Source organism: Triturus cristatus, chromosome 6 (genome assembly GCF_964204655.1).
Source record: "Triturus cristatus chromosome 6, aTriCri1.1, whole genome shotgun sequence".
Taxonomy (NCBI): domain Eukaryota; kingdom Metazoa; phylum Chordata; class Amphibia; order Caudata; family Salamandridae; genus Triturus; species Triturus cristatus.
Window position 1 is genome coordinate 25884040 of NC_140589.1, and position 26805 is coordinate 25910844.

Below are 26805 nucleotides of genomic sequence, written 5' to 3' on the forward strand. Positions count from 1 at the left end.
AGCCTGCAGAATTGCTGGGACCCCAAGTAACCACCCAAGGTAGTGACACAGGGGACCCACGGGAGCCGTGTGCAGTGTGTAAACACAACCGCGGGTTCTCGTTAGCTTCGCTTCTATGGGCAACGTCGTGGTTGGAAATTTAAAGATTAGGGACACTTAGAATCGAGTCAGGACCAAATCCTTTTGGATTTAAGAAGTTCTAGGGATAGCACCCACGGGAGCACCGGAGTACTCTTGTTACCTCACCCAGGGAAGCCGGGTACATAGGTATCTTTTGGTGTCGGGTCGCGTCGTCGATTACAATGGAAGCTGGCGAAGAACTGCTGCTGCCGTGAAGATGAGAAGTGTCCGAAGAGATCCAAGCCTGGGTCTAGGATGGAAGGAACCTGAAAGCAGAGAGGACAGAGTCTGGGTCACTTGCCAGTGACCGAGGGCAGGATGGACCAATGCCCACAGATGTCGGGTGCTTCAGGTGAGTTGATGGACGTCTTGACTCTTTAGCCACGAGGTCCAGGAGGCGTCAACGAAGTCCACGAGCCGGATTCAAGCTGTCCCACAAAGTCTGTCGAGTGCTGCGGTGTCAGCGACCAGATTGGATCTAACAAGCCTTGGCAACGGCAAGTCTTGTGGAAAGAGAAGAAGGACGTCGGTGCAGACCAGCAAGGTCTGAGGGACTCACCCAGTGAGGGTAAGTTGGGGCACATCTGGAGCAACTAGGAAAGCCCAAGCAGAAGAGGAGTTGCCTTCGTGGGGACCCACTAGCCAATGGGCTAGTGATCGCGAAGGAGCATCGAGTGGTCGCACTTGAACCCAGCCCACGGGTCACTCGTGGAGTGGAGGTCAGAGATCTTCAGTGCAGTCAATGCTCAAGGCTGGGGCTACACGGAGCCCAAAGCAGAACTTCAAGGATAAACAGGAAGTTGATGTACCAGCAATAGTACGTGATGCCCAGGGGTCACGGTTCCTCATCACCCACGATAGCCACGGGACTCAGCTTTGCTGTGGACTCAGGGTAGCCTCGGGGAAGTTGGGAAATCCACCTCTGGTGATGCAGAGACTTCGGCGTCCAACGGGAGCTTTGGAATTGCAGACCAGACAGTTGTTTCTTTGGTGCCTGCCAAGCAGGGGAGTCAATCCTTGACCCCAAGGGAGATTTCTTCAGTCTTCTAGTCAGGATAGAACGTCGAAGGTCCAGGATATATGTTGCAGAGTTTCGGCCAGGGTAATCTAAAGTCGCAAGGACTGGGTTCCCATACTTATACTAAGTTTGGGGGTTGGACATACTCTAGGGACCCACCTATGGGAGGGTTTGGAAAGAGGGGTGGTTACACCCATTTCCTTTGTCCAGTTTCACACCTGAGCAGGGGCAGGTAGCCCCTGCAACCGGTTTGAACTGGACTATGCACAGGGACACCAAGTGTGCCCCCAGTGCAGGACTTCAAAGCACCAGAGAGTGCTCCCGCCCAGCCCCAATACACATCTGCCTGTCTGGGGAGGTGGTTACACCTCCCTGCGACAGGAAACCTATTGTCCAGGCCTCCCCTGCCGGAGTTTCGGTCAGCAGCAGGAGGCCAGACCCGTGTCTGTAGCAGAGGCATCCATTTTGTAATGCCAGAGCTCTAGAAAGTCCTACCGGGTTAGACCAGTGTGAACATGTCTCTCCCTCTAGAAGGGTGGAATGCTACCCCCACCGCCAGAACTGGCAGGGGAGGGGGGGGGGGGGGGTTAGAAGTATTCCAAAGGGTTTGACACCTAACACAACATGTTTCCGTGCAGTCATCCCAAAGTTAGCATTTACCGCGAGGTTATAATGTACTTAAGAGTATTTGGTCAGGCTGCACCACAAACAGCATCAGAGGAGGTACTCCAAACGCTGCAGAGGGGCTCTGCTCATGCAGGGGCACCCTCCCATATAAAAACCAAGCACTCTGCCTTCAGGATTGTTAAGGACTGCCATAGGAGTGTCTTATAGGTTTTATATTTGTGTGCAATGGTAGTGATATAGGTAGCCTATACCACTGTAAGGGGTGCAAGCACACCCTTACCCAGGCTGCAGTAGCAGACCTGTGGTGCCATTTTGGAATGCTTCCCAGGGGTGGCATAATACATGCTTCAGCCCCTGGTAGGCCTCTGAGATACCTATGCCCTAGGTGCATAGTATACCATATACTAGGGGCTTATAAGGCACTCCAGAATCCAATTGTAAATGTACCTAATGTACATGGAAACCATTTTACAGAGAAAGCAGATAGACTGGGGCCCTGAATAGCAGGATCCCAGTCCAACTAAGTCATAAACCAGCAAAACACCAGGCAAAAAGTGGGGGCAACCATATAGTCAGATTCCACCTTCCTACACCCCGCTTCTAGCTTTCCGAATCCTAGGAGCTACAGCAAGATTTAGATCATCTGAGCAGAGGCGTCTGTTAGCACCGAGGGCCGAACAACAGAACGGTTAATAGGAGGGCCCTTTCCAGCTAAGGACTTATGTACGATGCACATAGCCTTGAAATAAACTCTCTCCCTAATGGGTAGCCAGTGGAGAAGTTTCAGGGTGGATTTTGCCAATCGGCATTTCGGGATATCCGAAAGGATTCTGACTGCCCAATTTTGTACTGTCTGGAGTTTTGCAAAGGTAGTGCATGGGGCCCCAAGATAAAGGGCATTCCCTTAGTCCAGACATGATCGAATGAGTGCCTGAACCATGAGCTTCCTTGCCTGGAATGGGAGGAGTGGGAGGACTTTGCGGAGCATCTTTAAGATGCCATAGCAGGAGGCTGCCACTTTGAGTGCCTGGACCTTGAAAGTCAGATCATGATCCAGCCAGACATCCAGGCTTTTTATTTGGGTCTTGGGGGCCGTAACAGGGCCCAAGTCGGCCGGCCACATTATTTTGGGATCAAATCGAGACGGGTTTCTCAAGATCATCATCTCAGTTTTTTCTCCATTTAATTTCAAGAAGGAGTTTTTCATCCATTTGGCCCCCTCTTTCAGGGACGGAGAAAGGCTGGGGGAGGAGTTGTCTGCTTGTTTGAGTCCCACCACGAGTTGTGCATCATCTGCAAATGTCACTATGTGTACCCCAAAAGGCAGTACGATCCGTGCTAGGGGACTCAGGTAAATGTTAAATAAACTGGGATCCTTGAGGCACTCCGCAGCGGAGAGGCATCTGTTTTGAGGTCACTTCAGCGTCGAAGACCTGGAAGAATCTATCGTCCAGGAAGGACTGCAGCCATGTCAACGCGACCTAGTCATGGGCCAACATTTGATAGTTGACTGTGTCGAAGGCGGCACTGAGGTCGAAGAGGATGATAACAGTAGTGCCTCCAGCGTCCCAAATTTTTCTAGACTCTTCGACCACAGATAGTAAAGCCGTTTCAGTTCCCTGGAGTGGTCAGAAGCCAGTCTGTGATGGATGGAGGAGATTGTGAGTCTCTAAGAAGGAAGACAGCACCGAATTAACATTTTTTCTGCTATTTTACTGATCCCTGGGAGGAGTGAGATGGGGCGATAGTTTCCCAGGGAATCAGGGTCGAGGTTAGGTTTTCTTAGGAGTGCCTTCACCATTGCTTTTTTCCAAGGAGGGGGACCACTCCATGGGCAAGAGAGGCATTGATCAGTTCCAGTATAGTGAGGGAGATGGTTGTGGCATCTTGTTTCAGGATGTGAAGAGGTGCTGGGTCTCTGGGCGAGCCACTCTTTACCTTTGAAGAGATACTTTCAAACGCCTCGGGATTCATCAGGGGATTGCCTCCAGATGGGAATCTAAGCTGAGGGGACTGGGATCCTATGTTTGACCGTCCATCAATGGAAAAGACGTGTTGATATCTTATATTTTATTAAAGAAGTCTTCTAATTTATTACAGTGTGAGCGTGAAAAATGTGTGGTCTCAGGGGTAGAGGGGACTGAGCAGGGTTTTGCTATGCGAAAAATCTTGCGTGCGGAGTTGCTGGCTGCGCATATTTTTTCTTCGTAATAGGCCGTTTGAGCAGATTTAATTTCTGTTATATCATTTGATGGCTTCCCTATATTCTAGTTTCTTACTAGGGGAAAAGTCCTTCCTCCAGGTTCTTTCTAGTTTTTTGCAAGTTTGCTTCAATGCCTGGAGCTTTGGAGAGTACCATGCCCTTCTATTGATTCCAGTTTTCGTCTGGGTAGATTTTATAAGGAGAACTTGGTCTAAGTTAGGGGACCAAGTGAATGAAATGAGAAAATGGTCAGAACATGGTACTGGGATGGGTATCCCTCCTACTAAGTCCTCCAGATTAGAAAAAATGGGATCTACTAGGTGTCCTTTTGTGTGTGTTGGGTGCGCAACGTTTTGAAGAAACTGGTAGCCTTCAAGGTCCTTTGTTATCTCAGCTGCAGACAGCTGAGAGGGGTTGTCAAAATGGAGATTAAAATCTCCCAATAGTGTAAAGTTAGCGGGGGTACTAGCCAAATTGGCAGCTATATCGGGTCAGAGCTTGAGGTGTACAATTGAAGGAATGCACTCAGTGGCCTCTAAGGGCTTATTTAAGAGAGCGCAGGGCGCAGCCTGTGCCCACTTGTGGTCAGAGCATGCGCTGTGTGATCGAAGGGCGTACCCAGCAGTCTCTGAGGGCTTACTCTCATTTGTGATGTCACACAAGGGATCACAAAAAGCAATGTCTGTGACTTCCTAGGTTGTAATTTCAGGCAGCGTTGTGAAGCATATGAACGGGATAGGATCCTATAGTCATTGGATAGTCATCGTGGTTGGGTGAAGAGCAGGTGGTCTTTCTGAAGCCACTGATCTGACTCCTGGGTCGCCATCTTGATCTGAGAATGCGTGAGTCTTCCTGGTGTTGTCAAAGAGGTGCAGAGTATGGGATGGCTGTAAGGATGCTACACCTTGGATCAGAATGGAGATGATATTTCTTCAGTGGCATGAAGTTGTGTCAACTTCATCTCATCTAAGGCTTGAAGGAATGGGGCTGCATACACAGGAGGCAAGGCAACTACGTAGGGATTAGCTATGATTTCTGCACCCTATCACATTCTTTCCAATGGAAAATAAAGGAAGATCTGGCCACCCAACATCAAGATTGATTGGGTCTGTAGGAGTGGCGTCATTTTCATGGCCAATGGATATTTGCCATATACAGTCACTATGAAATGCATGGGCCAAATGCTTACACACTCACATCTTCAAACTGTGAGTAATTGGATAATTATTCCATTTGAAGTTGGTCTGATAACCATGTATTATTTTATGGGAGTAGGAATGTCACAGTGTCCTCATGGGCCCAGTCGACAATCAGAAGAGCACTGCAGGAAGGCAGTGGGCAGATTCATGGCTAACACTAGTTGTGTTTGAGTGTAAATCCTGTAGAGCTCTTTGTAAAAGTATTAACATGCGGCATGTGGACTAGGTCTGTTCTTCGCTGTGTGTTAACGTGTGGGGCATGAACTGGTCTCTTTAGAGATAACCGATCATAGCTAACGAGTATAGGGAGGCTCCATGCCTGTTTTAACACATGAATGCTTGGAGGGAAGGGGCTCTACCAATGCAGAGGCTTTAAAGGGCATGCAAAACTAACCAGCACAGCATGAACAATCCCTGACTGATATCAGTGACTAACACTGGTCCCTGCCTTTCTCTTTCAGTGGGACCTCGTGTGCGAGCAGAAACGCCTCAATCAAGCATCAGCCACCTTCTTCTTCATCGGGGTCATGGTGGGAGCTATTTTGCTTGGTTACTTGTCAGACAGGTACAGTGTGCATTTGTTGTTTGCATAATTTGTTTATGTTCCTTCGTCTTTGTGGTTGAGCTCCTTCCCATGCTGAGGGTAGGTGTTGTACATGGATGAGTCCACTCTTGAAGGCTCTCAGGTCTCTTCTACCTGCCACAGCTCAGAAGATCTGAGGATGGAAGCTGAGTCGACAGAAGTTCAGGAGATGGTGGTGTGGTGGCTGGTGTCAGTGTAAGCACTCATAATTCAACGAGGGGGTGGTTGTTAAATGCAGCCTACTCGCACAATACTAGCTGATCATGAGTGACTCGGTGATGTCCCAGCACGCGATCTAACTTAATGGATCAATTGAATTGATAATTCAGTAAAAGTCTGGGCGAACCTCATTCTCCTTAATCTAAGGTCCACACACAAGCACATTCTTTTGCAGTTCGAAATTTGAGGTCAGGTTTGAGTAAGTTATGAAGTGGTAATATAGACTATCTAGTGCAATCACATAGAATGAAGAGCCACTTAGGTTTCTGAATAGATCACACCACAGCACAAGACACAATCATACAAACCACACAGTTCTAATTCTTCATATGCCTTGGTTTTAAACGTACTTTTGTCCGTTACACAGCAATGTTTTAAGCTGGAACTATATGCAAGTAGTACTATAGATAGGACTCTGGACAGATAGCACCACCTCTTGAAAATGGCACACAATAAAAACCATGTGGGTACAGACACATTTCATGCGCTGACTGCATCCACTTAACATGTGCTTTATTTAGTTATTAGAGGTAAAATGTGGCACTTTAAAAAATATTTAATATCCACTTATAATAGAATGTTTCATGCTAGTACATAAACAGAGAAATACGGGGCATACAGTGCCCACTTTAAGGTAGCTTCAAACACATATTTCTTTTATAACTTCTAAACTCCTTGGAAAAGTTACTTGTTTCTAGCCAGGCCCACAACACAACACAACATAATACTAGTTCAGCACATTGGCAACTGGGGAGTAGCTACCATTAGTGCAGCAGGTGCAGTGGCACTGGCCACAAAGGTGTGATTGGACCATTGCAGACAGATTATTGCATTTTTATTACCCATTTGGGATCAGGGCCACCTTTTCCTTGCTCCATTGGGGCCAATGGTACCCTTGCTACTCCACTGTGGCAAACCAGGCACACATGGTTGATTTGTGAACTCTGCAGTACCTGGTACAAGTCGATGCTCCTAGAAAGAGGGTTACAGTTTTCAATTTTGAAAATATGTTTACCCCTGAAGGTCTCCTGCATTAGATGCGTGCATGGCTCATTGGACTGCCAGTCTTCAAGGACAGATTTGGGGCAGTTAATGGGTGATACATTTCCTAGCTATCCAGACAGAGAAGGACTGAGGTATGCATATTTTAAATCCGCAGAAACTATACGATAGTAGTGTGGGTCATTCGATGTCGCACTAGTGTATCGTCCTATTATTGTATGCCCTGCCTCTGCTCAACCTTTCGTGACCCCACTGGTTAGAAGTCGCAGATAATGCAACACCAAACAAGACAAATGAAAAGGAGCATACAGAGTATCATAAATATCACTCAATTTAGAGCATTAGGAAAAGTTCCATAAGAAAAAGGAAAATGCAGTATCAAAATGTGTTCATAATAAAAGTTCAATTAAATTCCTCAGGAGTCTTGTACGTATGTTCAAACCCACCTTTATTGAAGATTTTTGATCAAAGACAATTGAACATTAGCCCAGCCAACGCGTTTCGTCTCTTAGGACTTCATCAGGGCTGTGAGATTGAAAACATACATAAAATAATATGTCCCATATCAAACAATCATTCATTTACAATTTATCTAGATACACAATACTTTTACATATGACATCAATTTTCAAGCGTTAGAAAACAAACTACACAAGACCTCCTACCTATATACATTTTTCTTAAAACAATAGTTTTTGTATACACTCATACTTTGATTACACGTTTCTAGCGATTTAATGTCCATCATGACACGTTCTTTATCTGTACACTGGCCTTCTAGTTGCCCAGTGCTATTCACAGTACTTTTTACTTAGCATGGAATGTTATAAAGAGGGCTGTCACTTGGATGAATCATTAATCCCTTATCACTCGTAGTGTATGATGTCATCAAAAAAACAGAATCCAGAAAAGTTCAGAAATGGGTGTTGAGTGGTATAGTACCCCCTATTTCATCTACAATTATTTAAAGCAGGGGTTTCTAACCCTTTCTGTAAGAAGAGGTACTTATGTTCAATTGAAATCATTCTGAGCTACTAGTATTAGTGATGCAATAGTGACCACCCTATCCAAGATTGTCAGCAGTGATCACATAAGAGTATGAGTCAAGTTTTCCAGAACTAATACTAAAAAATCCCTTCAGAATTTGAAATGACTGTACGCGAGTAATACATAAAAGCCATAGCTGCAATCCCCATGGCACTATGGTAATATTATGAGTAATAAAACCTCCCCAACTCAATAATTGCTTTAAAACACAACTATTTTTTGACAAACATCAGCTATTGAGTTCTGAAAATAGAAACATTTTCATCCTGAGAACATGCTTTTAAATTTTAGTATACATATAATAATTGAACCAAGCAAAAGCTTCTATATTAGTAGCCTGGGCTGAACACAGGAGAGCTACTTACAGGTAGATGGAGAGCTAAAGGTAGCTCACAAGCTACTCATTGGATACACCTGATATAAAGAGTATCGTTGAGGCGTGTCCACTCCCTGTATGTGATATTAACCAAAGTATTTTAACGAAAGAGCTCAAAACCCAGAAGCTTTGCCTACCGAATGCATCTCCCAGTATCATGTGATGTGTCTGTGTACTATTACTACTCCAGCAAAACTGATGGTCAAGTACATATCAAAATAAACTGTGTATTCTAGATCTCTAATCCAATCATTGTTGAATTCAGGTCATTATTAGGAGGAAACAACTACTGCATATCTAATCCCTTAAATGAATGATAAAAAGTTATTCATACCACTCATTGGCCATCTTCAGATCAATCTACAATAATCTTCTTATACTCAGAATCACATTATTAAAATGAATGCAGAAAAATACTGGTTACAGGGGCCCAGAAGGGAGGCCAGTAGGCAACAGATCGCAGATAAAACAGTCTGTCTTGCCTTATGAACACATCACTGCCACCACTGAATGATGGCTACAGCCTGGTCAGGCGACAGTGGTCATGCTTGGTTAAAGAGGGTGCACATGGTGTCACCCTTTAGACCACAGAGGACCAGTCTGTAGGCTCACACCATACAAGCATAATTGTCATGTCATGTCATTGGGTAACTCCTGCCATAGGTGCACGCTATCAGAGACATGCCAGGGACATCCACGCCCCAAGGGTGCTTATATAAGACTGATGCAGCTGATCCTGCGAGTTAGGACCAATAATTTTTCTAAAGACAGGGCCCAATTTCCATTCCCCAAATAAAGTCCCTTCACGCTGCGTTAGTGCATTCCCAAAAACTAAACCAAACTTACCAAACTTAAAATTTGCTCTTTCGTTTCTAATTATACCACATTGGCGATGCAATCTTTATATAGTTGAGTACATTTGGCAAAATATTACACTAGAATGATTCACTCCTAATGAAGACAGACTCATTTGTATATTTGTAATGTTTATCTAAATAATGTGAAATAATGCTTCTGGCAAAAACATACAGCATGTATCATAGATCAACACAAGGCAAACAACATCAGAAGAGAAAATGACAAATTGATATCAATCACAATGCACAGAGGAGTGGATAGGTGAAGAGACAAAAGACAAAATACATTTGCAAATGTTTATGCAAATTCAGGTTTCAGTCCACACTAACCCAAATAGGAATAAGAAATCTACTGTCTGGCCATGAGAGCAGAAAGGCCCCTCGAGAAGATTTGAAGAGGCAAAGACTAGGTCAGGAATCAGTAAACAGGAAACAGAACATCAAAACCGACGAGAGGGATGATCTCCCAACAATATCCAGACAGACTCCTAAATCCCTCCCGCTAGGCACATCAATTATACCCTAATCCCCAAAATGTCCAACCCATGCATGTTACAAAATAAAGGTTTTCTCAACATTTGATTGGTTAAGAAAGGAGGTGTATAGTCACACCATCCTCGGCATATCCATCTTACTAAATAGTTTATTGTTTATTTGGTCAAATTATATAAACTTCCACTCAAGAATTAAAATTTTTGAGCTTTCGTCATTGTTCTCTTCCTCTTGTCCGGCAAAAGTTACAACTTTGTATATCTTTCTCACTCGGCGCCTTCCTGCAGAGGAAGCTTCCTTTATCTGTCGCATTATACTTTCATACTGGTTTTGGCAGGCACTCAGGACTTGAAGGACAGAACAATATTCCATCTCCTTCTTCATGATCGATTTTCATCATTTACCACTATTAGATGTTAGTGGCTCCTTAACCCATTATTTACAATGCAGAATGTGTGAACCATGCTTCTGAACAGAACAAAACACAGACATTAATATTCACTTATAATATTTTTCTTCAGGCACCATCCCAATGCTGCACGAATCCCTGCGCAACCCACGTTAGTTATTACCCTTTCCTAGCAGACGTTAATAGCGCGCACAAAAGCAGCATTAGTCCTTTTTATTTCCATTAGCTAAAAAGCATTTTGCGGCCTCCTATTATTAGTGTAATATGCGCTTGTGCAGTAGCATTTTCCCTCATGTAAGGCCTTTTCCACATAATTTTCACTGCACACGGTTAGTAGATGTTACTGAGGGTTCAATTTGAGCAGGTTTTTATTTTCACGAAAACCCTGCTTTTTCACAGCTATCTGTCGTAAGCCGAGTGATCTTCCTCCGGTTGTGTACGTTGATGCTCTGCTTTCGCTAACGAGACTGCCCATAGATTAGTGAGGAACATTAATTAATGGCGCTGTCCATTTATTCACTTTTGAGAACGCTTCATGTACAGCAATTCATCTAGGTTTATGCTACAAAATGACCACAGCAAGAACAAGGTGATGAAAGGGGTGCCTGAATCAATCTCACCCACAAACAATCGCTCAGGCGGCATCCAGACCATTATTTTTTGCCCGTTGTGCCCTCTAGACAGAGACCCACCTTATACAAATCAGTCTTGGTCTGGCTCCAATAGGAAGAGTCCAGTCTGAGCTGCCAGGCCAGGTCCCCTCCAGACGGGAACGGAAGCAACTCCAGACGTGGAGTCCTTCGGCACAGTGAGACTCACACACACAAATGCCCACTCTTGCTCTCAGAAATCATCGACCTCTCCAATCACATGGTGACTGTATCTTTGCCTTTGACCCTGTACAGAACTCTGCTGCTTGACTAGTTTTGCGCTAGACAAAACCCGGCGCACATACATGCACATGCACACTCACCCATGTCTGCTCGCCGGCTGACCCAACAGATCAACACTCTCCTTACCCTCGACCGGATAACGGATGCCCACAATATGAGCACAACCAGATGTGTTTACTGGCATCACCGAGCTCCGGCTACAATATACAATACAGTGGGTTGCAGTTGCAGACACTCGCCCTCTGATCCAGGAGTGTACCCCCAGCTGCACACGAACCGCTGTGCAGCACTTTCTAGCAGCTGCTGTTCCTGGCTGATTCCGATCCCAAAGCCAACACAGCTCTCCTGCGGGAATGCAGCAATAACATACATGTGCAGCAAACTGCCCTTCACAGGAGGGGTTCATGTGCAGTACAGTGAGCCCGATGACAGACAGCCGGCAGGAAACATGAACTGTGCATGAGTCGAACATCATGTACTCATGCACGCCCAGAAAAGTGCCATACCTGCATATGATGTAACTCATCATAGTGTACCTCAGACCCCTACGAATTGAATGGAGACAGCGCTGAACGAAGCCCAGCGGAAATCGAAAAGGCCGCTGAAGGAAAGGCAGGATGCAAGGCGGTTTGTTTGTTTACTGGCACACGCACCACCCACCAACCCACTCCATATGACTGACTCCATTATCAGCTGTAGGGAATCCACAGTACATCATGCTGTGTTATACCAGCCTTGCTGCTGCCGGTGTTGTGTGTTTCCTGCATGGCCCATTGTCATTTTTCCTATGTTAGACTAACTGTGCACGTTGTAGGCTGCGTTTATATTGCACATGTTACTACATAGCACGCTTGTCTTTGGGCCACATTGGATATTCACACAGAACCTGCACATGTTTTCCTATTTTGTTCCTTTCCTGGGATTGTGTCTGAACACACTAGACAAGGTCAAATAACAAAGCCCCTTGTTATTCGCTCTAGCCAGACACTCGCACTTAGACATAACAAGAAAATGCAGCTGCTGTTTGTGATCACACTCCTGGTCATATAACCGAGGACAGGAGTCCTCAAAAAACACACTGAGAGAAGGTCCTAAAGCAAGAGTGCTGCGTCAGCTGAGATGTAGAACGCCCACATATGTATGCTAAGGCACAGTGTCCGACACTAATCCCAGAGATCTATAATATACATCAATTAGCTTCAGTAGAAGAGGGGGTTTAGGCTAATCTGTCTCATAACATGACAGGGCTTTTTATGGTATATGGTTTGTTGACCATGCTAATGATATTTTTGCTATCCATTTTTAATCTAATTATGGCGCAAATACTGTATCTTACAGCACAATATTTTAAATAAAGATTCTAAACTTCCTTCGTGTCTCTTGTTGATCTTATTGTGGACAAGTACAAGTGAGGGAGCGAAAGGGTGTGTCCTGTTACCATGATCCTTCAGAGGGTCGAGTGTGTTGTGTTCTGGGGTGCCAATTCACTTGTCTCTCTAAAAAGGTTAGTGTGGCAAGTGAGCCACTATAGCTAGTTGGACTCAGGCTCATAGATATTGAGGTAGTGTAGTGACACAGTCCCTACATGCCAATGTTCTATCATCCCAGGCATAGTTCTGTACCTGAGCAGAATCTCTGCAACATGGCACCACCAATGTTTGTTCAGGTATTTATTTACGTGAACCCTGAGTAGTGCTTGTGCTTGTGCTTGTTCACTATACCCTTGCATCTTCTACCGTAGACGTCTGTGGTGTTAGGGGTTAATCCTCCCTAGTTTTTAAGGGATCACCTTCTTCTGTTGGTTTTTCAAGCTTGAATGTTAAAAGGTTCCAACCCTGTTTATGTTCCACTTTGAATCAATTTTTAATTACTTATGGCACACCCTAGTGCTATTGCAGCCAACTGCAGACAGACGGTCTATGCACATTTAACACAACATGGAGTCCCTAATGCAGGAGTGTTAGATTTGGGGATCTCTAGTTGGCAGAGGTAGGTACCTTTGACCAAATAGGGACCCTTGTGTCTAGTCAGGGTAAGGGGGTACACTCCTAAAATAACCCCTGCTCACCCCCTTGGTAGCTTGGCACGAGCAGACAGGCTTATCTCAGAGGCAGTGTGTAAAGCATTTGTGAACACATACAGCAACCCAGTGACAACACTACAGATGGACACCACACCAGTTGTATATTAAAAATAAGTATTCTTTATATAGATTTAACACAAGACCACAAATGACAAAAATCCACAATACTATACTTAAAATGGTAGAATTAGCTTAGTTTTTTTTTTTTTTTTTTTTTTTACGGTTTTGAATAGCGCGAACAAGACCCTTGCGGGTATCAGAGCGCATTACAGGACAAATATAGGTGGATGACATGTACAAATAAATATAACAAATTCTCTGAATACAGGACTGGTAAGTATTAGAGGTTAGCATATATCTACAAGAGTGTATAAGAAAAAGTTAAAATGAATTTAGACATGAGAATCGATTTCACTTCTTTTTTTAAAAAAGCAGCGGACGGATTAAGTCTCATTTCTGGGGGTAAGGCGTTCTAAATCCTGGGAGCCATTCCTGAGAAGGTACGATTATATGTTTTCTTCTTGGAGAAACGTTGTGGGTTAAGTAGAATATTATCAGAACTCCTAGTAGCTCTGTTACCACCAGATAGCACTAGTTTATCCGCTAGGTACCTCAGGGTTTTGTGATGCAGTGCCTTATGTGTCATACAGGTGATTTTTAAATTGATTCTGGCCTCAGACGGTAACCAGTTGAGGGCCTGCAGGTCAGGAGAAATGTGGCAGTTTCTTTTGTTGCCAGTGATGAGTCTAGCGGCTGTATTGATTGAGGCTCTTAGCGGAGCGGTCGTTGATTTAGGAAGGCCACAATGAGCGACACTCCCATAATCAACTCTGGGAATTACTAGAGTTTGGACTGCCTGTTTAAAGTCATTTGCGGGTATGAAGGGTTTCAATTTTCTCAGGGTGTTCATCTGAAAATGTGCTCCTTTAGTTGCAGCGCTGATGTGCTTCTGCATATTTAGTTTATCATCCAGTGTTATTCCTAGGGATTTAGCATAATCGATGATGAGAGGTTGGCCGTCGAGTGCAGTTAGGTGCTTCATTCACTCGCGGATGATGGTTCTTTGGTTGGGGGGAGCGATTAAGAGGAATTCTGTCTTTAGTGTGTTAAGTTTTAAATGGTTCCTAGTCAGCCAGGTCTGTGTTTTTTGGACCGTTGAGTTAAGGGACTTGATGTCTTCAAGAGAGTGGACCTTAATGTAGAGCTGCGTGTCGTCGGCGTACATGTAATATTGGATATTTGCGGAGTTGAGAAGCTCAGTGAGTGTGACCATTAACAAATTGAAGAGTGTTGGAGAGAGGGAAGATCCCTGGGGTACTCCCAAAGTGACTGGGGTGGGGTTAGATAAGGATTGGTTAATCTTGAATCTTTGTGTTCTTTGTTAGAGGAAGGAGGTGAACCAGTTTAACACCGTTCCAGATAGTCCCATTCTATGCTTCAAGAGATCCAGTAGGTTGTCGTGTTTGACTGTATCGAAGGCTGAGGATAAGTCCAGTAAGATTAGCAAGCAGGCTTTGTTTTGATCCAGTATTTGTAATGCGTCGTCTATTATGTGGGTCATGGCTGATTCGGTACTATGCCCTGAACGAAAGCCTGATTGGAATTGGTCGAGTAGGTTGAAATGGTCTATGTGGTTACTAAGATCCATGTGTACACATTTTTCGAGCAGTTTGTCCAGGGTCGAGATGTTGGATTTTGGGCAATAGTTATTCATGTCTGAAGGATCTGCTGTTACTTTCTTTAGGATGGGGGAAATCTGACCAGCTTTGAGGATGTCTGGGATGGTTCCTTGCCGAAGAGAGGTATTTATAATCCTAGTCCATATGGGCACTAGTAGTTGCATGAAGGTCTTTAAGTGGGATGCTGGGAGGGGGTCTGTGAAATGATTGGAGGGATTCAAAGTAGTGAGCATGTTTAGGATAGTATCTTCGCTGTAGAAGTTGAAGGCGGTCAAGGAGGCGTTGTTCTTGAGGTTGAGCCTTGCAGAGCAGTTAAGCGGGGTCCCAGGTGTGGTCAGTGAGGAGATTGAGTGTGGGTCGGTCAGGGATAATAGATCGTTAAATAGGTCTGTCTTTAAGTTTTCAGTTTTAGTTGTGAAAAAGGAAGCAAGATCCTCGCAATTGGGGAGTGTGTCTGGATTGGCTTGGGGGGAGGGGGTGAGAGACACCCTTAGATTGAGCTTTGATTATTTCGAACAGTTTTTTGGAGCGATTCTTAGCTAGGTCAAATTGTTTGCATATGAAATCGGCCTTTGAGCGTCTAATCCTTCTGTAGTAGGCATTTCTGGTGCTTCTTAGTAATTTGAGGTGGGTAGCGGATGGGGCGGCTCTCCATTGTCTTTCAATTGCTCTCAGTGATCTTCTTTCCTCATTTAGTTCTCTTTAGATGTTAAAATGCGACACTTTGGGGCCGATTCTGATCCAGGTCGGAAGGGCACCGAACGCGATCCGGCCGGAAATACTACAAGCCGTACGCATGTTTTCTGCCCGACTCGTACAGCTGTATGAGCGAGCAAGTACGATGCAAACTACGTAAAATTCACCGACCGAGTCGTTCCCGGGTCCGAATAGCTCCATACGTCTCGGTCGGAAGCTAACCGTGGCATGCAATGGATGCGATTTACGACCGAGCCAGTACAATGCATGCGTCGGACAGCCTGTGCGAGCCGGAGTGTCCAGCTTGCAAAACGTCCGGGTGGTTGCCTTTGGGGGTCCGCGTCGGACCCCCTGTCACCCACTGCCCTACGACTCGGAGCCAGGGGGAGAACCAAGGGTCCCCCCAACACAAGCATGTACGGTGCAGATGGCACGACACGTACCCACTGTAGGGGGCGCCCTTGCACGAGACGTACCCATTCAGTCAATGGGAGCACATGTACGCGTCGTACGACCGGCTCCCATTGGCTTCTATGGGAGTCCGCCCAACCGAGTCTGGTAGCATACGGCCGCATCGTACTCGTTCGGTCGGACTGCAGGACTCCGGCTCGGTCAGAAAACACTCCGGATCCGGCTCGGTTGGAGTGCTTTCCGACCCGGATCGGAATCGGCACCTTTGAGTTCAATGTACCTTTGGATGCGTAACGCTATACAACAAAAGTGTTGCAGGGAAGGTGATGTGTCGGTTCCTTACACACAGGAACGGTGATGCGTTGGTTTCTTACTGCACTTCCGTGGCGGTGTGCGCCGCAACGCCGTGATGCGATGAAGATCCGGTGCAATGAAACAAAGATGGCGGCGTCTTCTTCTTGATGCGATACGATGCGTGCAAGCCCGACGGCCATGCGGCGACTCAACGATTCTTCTGAGCCACAATAGGCCCTGCGACACGCTACTCCGGTGGTGCGTGGCACTCTGGCGATGCAATGCGACAGCTGCAGCGGTGACACCCTTCTTCAGTGATGCGACGACAGCGGCGGCGACATGCTTCTCCGGTGATAAGAGATGCTTCTGCAATGCGAAGCGACAGCTGCAGTGGCGACACCCTTCACCAATGATGCAACGACAGCGGCTGCGGTGGCAAAACGCTTCCTCGGTGATGTGAGACGCTTCTGCAATGCGAAGCGAAGCACCAGCTACAGCAGCGACACCCTTCTTCAGTGATGTAATGACACCGACTGCGGCGGCGACACGCTTCTTCTTCGTGAGTCGCGCTTCCAGCTCCTTGCAACACGCAGTCCCTCAGAAAGCCCAACACAACTGCAGGCACTTCCAAAGAACTCTTGGGTAGCTGGTGGGTGAAGTCTGTTGTCCCTGAGACTTCAGCAGGAGGCAAGCTCTTTCTCAAGCCCTTGGAGATCCTTCACAAGTTGATGAAAGTACACACAAAGTTCCTCTCTTCTCTCTTTGGCAGTTAGGCAACCACTGCAGGCCAATACCCCAAACAGCACTTCAGCTTAGGGAAAGACTCTCCTCAGTCTCTCTGGTTCCTCTCCTCAGCAAAGGTTTCTTCTTGTTTCCCAAAAGTGATCTAAAATTCTGGGGTCTGGGTCCCCCTTTTTATACACAGTTTTTCTTTGTTCTCTGAAGGCAGAGATGCCTTTGCCTAGTCCAAACCAGTTCTGGTCAGTCCTGGAGCACTCTGTTTACATGACTAATTCTTTCCTTTCACAGTGCAGGGCAGAGACATCAGACGCACCACAGGAGGTGGAGCCAGCATTGTGGAGGGAAGGCACAGCCCAATTCAGGTCCCAGGTGCAACTCCTCCCACCCATCTAGATGCAGATCTCTCTATTCAGCCCTGTGCTGACTCACCCTGTCTCCTGGAATCCCCCAGCCCCTGTCACTCAAACTCCAGACAAGGAATATACAACCTATCAGAGGCAGGTTTGAATGGTTAGACAAGAGAATACCTACTTTCTAAAAGTGGTATTTTCAAATACAGAATGTTAAAACCAACTGCACTAAAAGATGTATTTTATCATTCTGAGTTCAGGCATACTAAACTCGAATTTCTACCATGTTCCCTGAGTCAGTTTGGATTATAAACTGTAAAAATCAAACTGCCCATTCTGGCCTATGGGGAAAAGGTAGCCTTGCAATAGCGAAAACCGAAAATGGCTGTAATTCACTATTAGGACATGCCACACACACCAGGGCATGTCCTACCTTATACTTACAATGCACCCTTCCCTTGGGCCTACCATAGGGGTGTCTGATATGAAGAAAAGGGAAAGTTTAGGGACTGGCAAGTGGGTGCACTTGCCCAGTTAGCATGGCAGTACCAGACTGCACACAGGCTCTACATTGGCAAGCCTTGGACACACTTTTATAGGCTGCTTCTGTGGTTGGCACAACCAGTGCTGCAAGCCCACCAACAGCATTTGGATTACAAGCCCTGGGCACCCCTGGTCTACTGTACTAGGGTCTGACAAGTAAACCAAACCAGCCTAATCCATACATCAATTTACCATAGGGAGCACTTGCACTGTGGCACTGGTTGGCAGTGGCACAGTGCCCAAAGCATCTAAAACCAGCAAAAACACATGAGGCAACAATAAAAATGGACGGGAGACCCACGCCAAGGTGCCAGGTCTAACATATGCCATGATGTGTTTGTGCTTCTTCATAAGGCTTTCCTTTGCAGCTCTTGAGCACCACCCATTGCTGATCCACCTTGGAGTGGGGGGAGGCTGAGTACTCTGCTGACAACATGACGGAAAGGATAACTGTTTCTACTATTGCATCTTCTACAGCGGATGTAATTTATAATGATTCACCATTGGTAAATCTCTCTTTGTTGGATTTTCCGAGTTCTACTACTGAATCTCAGCCTGCAGTACTACATGGATCAAGATGATTATTCTTCAGACAATTCTTATGTTTTGCATCCGCCTCCAGCATGGATTTGTGTTTTGTATTTCATGGTTAAAATGCACATATCTAGTCCCTCCTTGAATATATGTCTGGATCATACGCTCCTTGGTATTTTTGTTCATGTGGATTGGATTTGTGACAGGTTTTTTTCCAATTGATCAATTGCCTTACTACCTCCCGGAACGTTCTGCTATTGAACTGGTTGACAGGGTGTTGGCCCCTCATTCTTCTTTGCATAAACTGAAAAGAGACTTGTCGCTTGTCAACATTTCGGCTGTTCCAGTGACTGATGGGATTGTTTGGGATAAAGTTCCTTTCGATATATTCGGTCCAATGGAAATCCTGCAGATCCTATGGGTGTTCAAGGTTTTAGTGGGTGATGTAATAGTACCTGGGTTACATTCAGATGGTTGGGATGTCGAACCTGTAAAGTCTATGCTTTCAGAATTTGAGTATTAAACTGTTTTTGAATCAGAAAACCTACATCTTATATGTTCTGTTATCATCATTATGGACATTACTTCCTACAGAGAGCCAGTAGTCAACGTCCACATTTGAATTATATATAAGGCTCCCTGTTTTCCATTTTTACTGATTTTTACAGATAAATACAGACAGAAAACATTCATTTTCTTGTCTGTATTTATTTTTAAATGTAGATAAAAATGGAAATTGGATTGCTTTGTTAGTAATTCTAAATTCTGTCTGCTATGACTGCCAGGCCAATAGATGTGTGGATTGATAGATAAGGGGGTCAAAAAAGAAAGGAATTTTAGTAAAGAAGCTTTAAACAGGAGTAGATATGCACAAGGTTGATACTGAAATGTGCATATTTTCATATAAGTGCACTGATTTATCTTCTGTGGGTGTTCACAGCACTGAAACCTGGCAGACATTCGAGCATGAGTGCATATTTATCGGTTAAATAAATGTGAAATATACTAATTTCAGCTTAATTTTTCCACAAAACCCAAAATAAATATGGATAAATACAGATAAAATAAATATGGATAAATAAAGACGAAAACGGCAAAAAAATAAATACCATAAAACTGGGAGCCCTAATTATATACAACGGGAACATTGTCCAACTCCTCCACAAGGGAGATCCAAAACATATAGAGACAAGTTCAAGTATTTTATAAGATATGACACATCAGACCTCCCTGTTATATTATTTCAAATTAGTACCTACCCAACCAAAAAAAGTACATATGCTTGAAAAGACCAAGCTAATATATACAGCTTCATTTGTTAACCAGTTAGCCCTTAAAGGCTATGGTTACTGGAAACACGCAATTGCTTTGAAATCAATTTGGGGAAAAAAATCTTGGCAGGTTCAGGGAATGGAAACCTTGTGTCGAGCCTGCTTGATTCTCACACAAATGATCTTCTGGAATGACAGTATCCAGCAGACTACATGTCTGGGCTTGGCGAAAATTAATGAAATGGATGTTCCAACAATTCCCTTTATTACCCGCTATGATAATTGGCAAAGCTTGACAAATTACACTGAAGAACAGCTAAATAGCATGGCGCAGAATGGTACATTTAATTCCATTTGTGGCCAGGAGGTACTAATGGTTGCCATGCTCATTTTCTTAATTCCACACCTGGGTTCAGATCAAACAGACTTGATCCCGGACACTGTCAATCAACACATTCTGGTATTATTACCACATATTCAGTGGGAAAGTTGTGTCAACCATGGTCGGAACATTCCACACTGTCTGCAGTGAAACATCTTTCTCTCCTGTCCGAAGACATGAACTTATCCGATTTTCTATTGGGATCCCAATCTCCATATTCTAAAAGATTAATTTATTCTTCCTATAATGAAATTTAGAAATTATCCCGGATGGAAGCTGCTGCATGTTGAAGACAAATTGACCAAGATAATTTGAATAAAATGCTTGCTGTTGTTAATAATAGTATCAATACGTTGTATTCTCGTATTTACAATTTAATTAACATTGTGCTGTCTGCTATTGATATTATGCAAAATGATATGTCAACATTGTATCATGGGCAAAGTCAGCTTAGATCTATTATGCAGTTTAGCTGGACACTTCAAACTATAAAAATGGGTGCGTACCATGGCGCTATATGGATTGCCGTAATTTATTCATGCCCTTTAACTTAACACACAAACAATAACTGATGGTGATGAAAGACGCAACTTACACAATGCTTCCATCCACTATAGCAGAAACATCTTTGGCTGAGTGGTTGATACACAGCGTTATTATTTTACCTTTTTCAACATTTCAGTTCACAGCTAGCATGAAACATTTTCCTATTGGTATAAATGAACCCCTTGGGAGCAGGTTCATTCATGAACTATTGTCACTTTCCTTTACATATTGTTGTGAAGGGGCCAGTATGGAGTTTTCTTACTGGAGTAGAATGCAACTCTTCTGTCAGGCATTCACTCCTTTGCAAATACATTAAAATGTAAATGTAAATGCCAGCATTTGTAAAGCTCACAACTACCTCCAGAGAGGTGTCCCGGCGCTGGGGGGCCCTCAGGAAGATTGAGCAAGCTATTGGTGCTGGGCTAATCTGCTGCCGGGGATCGAACCATGAACCCTGTGGTCCGGAGTCAGGCACCCTGGCCCTGCGCCACGCCTCTTCCTCCCATGGAGCATGTAATACTTCAGAGCTGAATTTGTCCTGTTATTTAAAAGGAATTCCAGTCCACACAATTCTTCCCCTTAATACAGTCCTTTCAAATGGGAGTTATTTAATGCTTAGCAATAAAGATTTCTGTGGAATGTGAGCTGGAGTCCCCTATATTTTATCTGTTTCCAGCTCATCACTTGTTGCAACAATATCTTTTGCGCCCCTACGCATGTGATAGTAGCTAGCTCGTTGTGGCCTTCCATTCCAACTTTGGGCCTGATTCTGATCTCGTTCGGAAAGCATACCGACCGAACAACTCGGGTCTGGAATGCTTTCTGTATGACTCGGATCGGGGGAGTCCGACCGACCGAGTATGATGCATTTGAATGCATCTGGATACGATTCCGTTGGACTCCTATTGACTTCAATGGGAGCCTGTGTACTGAACGCGCACACAGGCTCGCATTGACAAAAGGGGTGGCTGGGGATAATCGTGCACCCTGTGGTGGGAACCCCTTGGTGCCTGCGACACTGTGCATGGTTGGGAAGAGAGGACCCACGGGTACTGCCAAGAGCCCAATTCGGAGAGCCCCGAGTGAAGGGGAGCCTGCTATCGGCCCCCAAACACCGATTCCGCAAGACTTTTCGACCCGGGCAAACCAATTCAGAAACTCTATCCAAATCGGTCACCGTACTTAGTTGTTTGGAATACCTAGTCCATAGAGCTGTACAAATCGGCTCCGGAAGGCTCTATCTCTCCGAATGCCTTCTGTAACGGATTCAGTCAGCGCTAAGGCTTTCCAGGCATCGTACTTGGTTGTTCAGAACTGTGAACGATTCAGTCAGAAACAAGGGCTCCGGATTGGTTTAGGCAATTTCGGAACCAAATCAGAGCCCTTTGGACCAAAATTGGAATTGGGGCCTGTAGGAAGGTAAGATCTTTCTGCCTGTGTATCTCCACTTTTTGCCTGGTGCTAAGCTGGTTTTTGACTAGTCTGACTGGGATCCTGCTAATCAGGACCCCAGTCGATCTGCTTCCTCCCTAAACTCTTGTTATGTACTTAGGTACACTCCCGATTGGATACTGGGGTACCCTTGTCAATCCCTAGTACTTGGTACCCATGCACGCAGGGCATAGGTACCCCAGAGGCCTCCCATGGGCTGAAGCATGTATAATGTCACCAATGGGAGGGCATGCAAAATTGAACTACAGGCCTGCCATTGCAGCCTGTGTAAGCTGGTGCATGCACCACTTACTCAAGATATAGGTTTACTATATCTAAGGGTCACTGCACTTAAAACCTATGTCACTCCTATAGCAGGCCTTTACAATCTTGAAGGCAAGGTGCTTGGTTCTAAGTGAGAGTGTGCCCCTGCTTGAGCAGGATACCTCTGCAGCCTACGGAATCCATTCTCCCGGGTTGTCAGTGAAGCAGCCATATACTATCTATAGAGGGGCATTATGTGATAACGTGATGGGCAACTCTAAAACGGCTGATACAAACTGTTAGAAATGGGGCTCTCTAGTTGGCAGAGGTAGGTACCTTTGTCCAAATAGGGACCCTTGCTTCTAGTCAGGGTAAGGGGGATACACTCCTAAAATAACCCCTACTCACCCCCTTGGTAGCTTGACACGAGCAGACAGAGGCAGTGTGTAAAGCATTTGTGAACACATATAGTAATACAGTGAAAACACTACAAATGGACACCACACCAAATTAGGAAAATAAGTAATCTTTTTCTAAACCAAAACAAGACCAAACGACAAAACTCCACAATACAGGAATACAAATATTAATTTCAGATGCTAGAAATAGTTCAATTCAAAGCAAATTGTAAATGCGACATGTTTCTCACAAAGTACCTTGTATGTGTCACGCAAAACAACAAAATGGCCGCAGGGAAGGTGATACGTTGGTTCCTTACACGCAGGGAAGGTGATGCGTCAGGGTAAGGGGGACACACTCCTAAAATAACCCCTTGCTTCGAGGGAGGTGATGCATCGGTTCCTTACTGCAGCACATGGGAGGTGATGCGTCAGGTCCCTACCGGAGAGGAGGTGATGCGTCGGTGTTAGAAATGGGATCTCTGGTTGGCTAAGGCTTGTGCCAAAGCCAGGCAGAGACCACCACTCTAAGTCAGGGCTGGGGAGTTACACGCCAAAGATAACCCCTGCTCACCCCCTTGGTAGCTTGGCACGAGCAGTCAAGCTTATCCCAGAGGCAATGTGTAAAGTGTTTGCGCGCGCACACAGCAACAACACCCTAGGCCCACCACAAAGGAAACTCCACACAAGGCTATATATAAAAAATAGCCTTTGTATTATAATAAACACATTAGATGATAATCACATAATTTACACTGTGCCAACTGGCACTGGGCAGAATTTTACAGGGGACTATTTACACAAGACAGGGCCACATGGACCACTGTCAGGATTAGCACAAATCACCAATTGTAAATGTAGAACATATACCAACTGTAACACAAATTATAACGATAGAGCACAACCAGTAACTACTGGCGCAATAATGACCTCAGTATTATCACAATAGAATCAGGTATAAAACCTATCCTGAATACATCACAGGGGCATAAACACATTATGCAATCTCTCACACAAGTCTAACGCATTAGACCCTACCTCCTAAGTATAATTACACTAGGGGTGTACATCACACAGGGAAGTATAATCTCCCTAACATAAACCTAAACAGGTAAAACAACCTCCTATGCAGAAATCATATGTAGAGGTATAAAACACAGGGTGCGCAAAACATACTACACACGGTACATTTCCTAACACCCAAAGCATTAACACAGGGTGCGCAAAACATACTACTCACTGTACATTTCCTAACACCCAAAGCATTAAAACACAATAGTACTTCAATCACATTAGGGTCCAGGTTGCGCCAGAACCTAAACGTAGCAGCTGCCCACTACTTGCTGGGCAGCTGGGGACAAGAACGGGGCCTAAATGCTGCAGCTGGCACTAAGTGCTGCGCAGCTGTGGAAGTCAAATATGAGGAAACCAATGTGCCCCACGTTGGAGCCATCTGACTCAGAAAACAAACATGTCCCCCTGGAGCGCACGGGCTCCTGAAATCAATATGCGCCAACACAGAAAAAGAACTTGCCCCAAAGCACTAGGGAGCGCACTGTTTTTTTTCCATAAAATATGCCCCCGATGCAGTCACGCACTAAAAATAACTGGACCCCAGCGTTGGAGCCATGTAGGCTCTAAGGATAACATGCCCCCAAACGTTGGAGCTGACCCCTGCAAAGTGGGGCAGCTGGAGAGAAATGCCCAACAGGGGTGGCACGGGACCTCCGGACCCCCCACCGGGGGGGGGGAGGGGGGCCTTTAAAACAAGTAACGCCACGTTGGAGCGGCCCGGTGCACAACGGGGGCGCTCTGACCGGGTGCCTCTGCCAGGCAACATCCACTGCGAGCCCCACTCACCTAGGCTCTTCGTTGGCGCCGGCAGCACTCCTCTCTCGGCGGTGGCAGCGGGCGGGACTCTCTCTCCCACACGGGAGCCCTGCCCAGGCATCGGCGGCCTCTGCCGCCACTTCTTATTTCACCCGGGCCCCCTCCTGGGACCTGGGGCTTAGTCATGGAGCCTCCGAGGCTCCGGGCCGCACTCCCTCCTCTTCGCGTTCTCCGGTGGGTGGGACTTCCGCGTCGCCTTCTCCCGGCCGGGGGAAGGCGAAAATGGCATCGGCGAGGTCCCGCTCAGAGTCAGGCGGACACACCAGACTTCCTTTCGCGATCGGGCAAACGGCGGTGATAATTTCTTGCGGCAAAGTGCGGGGTGGGTTCCCGCCACGGAAAGGAGGTATACGCGGGGTGGGAACCCACGAAGCAGGCCAAATGTGGGGTGGCCACCAGCCATAAACACCAAACATAGAAGCGGGGTGGGCACCCGCAATACACCAGATAGAGCAGGGGAATCCCTACGTCGGGATTCCCTCGACAAGGATCGCCGCCCAGCGCTGTAAGGGAAAAACAAAGCGCTCTGTAGGAAAACAACCAAAGCGCTCACCCAGCGCTAGGGGTAAAATACAAAGTCCTCAGCCATCAGAAATAACAAGTCCTTAGGAATGAAGGGCAAGGACAGTCTCCCAGCCATCCTCAGGCCAGGCAGGAGGGTCCAAAAGAAGTCCTCCAGCATCCAGAGCATCCAGGGGCTGGGCAGGGCCCAGGGAGGCAAGCCTTTCCCTGGGCCCCAGCAGCAGCACGCCCCTGATAGATTCAAGTCAGAACACAAGAACATTTTCATGGGGCCACAGCCCCTCTTTTATACACAAAATCCTTTGTCTCCAAAGGTGCAGGGAAGGGGCGAACCAGATGCAACTGGTTCCTGAGCACTTTGTTTTGCTCAGCCCCTCTCCCTATTCACAGGACAGGCCAGGGACATCAGACGCACCACAGGGGGTGGAGCCAGCATTGTGTAGGGAAAGCCCAGCCCTATTCAGGTCCCAGGTGTACTCCTCCCTGCCATCAACATGCAGATCTCTCCATACACCACCGGGGCAGACCCATCCTGACTCCTGGAGCCAAACACACCAGCCAATCACAAGCCAGACAGTCACTGCACATTTATTACACAGACATGCCAGCTTCTAGAAGTGGTACTTCTACACTAGACACAGTAATGCCGCACACATCATTGCGCAGCATTCACTCTCACGAGTTCGCACATACCAAACTCGACCCTGCACTCCTCTCACATCAGGACTTAACACGGTCACTCAGATTCCCCATGCATTCCTATGGGAGGGCAGGTCAGTCTCACTAAAACATACACAGAGCGCACGCACTTTCCACTGGGACACAGTGTTAAAGCGCCTAGAGGCCTAAAACCAATAATGCAACATAGGAAAAAGGCTAGGATAAATGCAAAAAGTTCTAGGGGTGAACTTGCCAGAAGGGCCAAGTCCAACACTACCCCCTTCCAGCCAAAACGCAGGGCAGACCAATCACCACCGTGATGGTCTTCCTGCTTGGGGCGATAGAACACGGACGCAGGCCCGCACTGCAGGGACACCCTCCGGTTCTACGCCATTCTGAATCAACGTGGTTCCATCTGAAAAAACAAACAACAAAAACCTCAGGCCCAACTAGGCTACCCCACTGGTACTACCTAGTTGTCCACGGCCAGGACCAGGCCCTAGGCCACCCAGATACCACTAGTCCTTGCCAAGCACAGAGTGGGGGGCAGTAACCCCTGGCATCCAACAGCCATTCTCCACTCTCCTTCTCAGTGTAGTTCCAAACTACCACTGATCCTTCAACCTAGGGTCCGCACCCTGAGGCTGACCAGAGGTCACGGGCAGGAATGCCACACCCTACCTCTACTTCTGGGGTTCTGCACCCTCCCAGGGAAGCACCCACCAGAACACAACTCTCCCACCAGTTCAGGACCTCTCTCCATCAACTGGTCTACCAACTGGGATCCACCGGGGTCAGAGGCGAGGATTCCCTCCCTCTGCATCCCCTTCCACTGTAGAGCAGGGTCTCTTCACTTACGATGAGCCCCACCTGCCCTCAGGACTACAGCTGCCCTTATGTCCAGATCCGGAAACACCGACTACTGGCTCCCCAACCGAGGGATGTACCCTTTGGTCAGATGCCTGGCGAACCAGGACTTAACGAGGGTGACACATAACTAATGGGTCGTGTGACAGTCTGCCTGGCGCTGATCTCACGACCTTCTGTCAATCTGACAGTGCGTGC

General features: G+C 46.2%; 1 protein-coding gene across 2 annotated transcripts in view; it reads left to right on the plus strand.

Annotated features, from left to right (window-relative positions):
- The window catches only part of LOC146813671 (solute carrier family 22 member 7-like), a 482730-nt gene that overhangs the window by 180532 nt on the left and 275393 nt on the right, over nucleotides 1-26805 (plus strand). For both annotated transcript variants that reach the window (XM_085610167.1, XM_085610168.1), the window contains exon 3: nucleotides 5629-5732. In XM_085610167.1, coding sequence (XP_085466293.1) covers nucleotides 5629-5732 — 104 coding nt within the window. The remainder of the gene's footprint in view (nucleotides 1-5628; nucleotides 5733-26805) is intronic.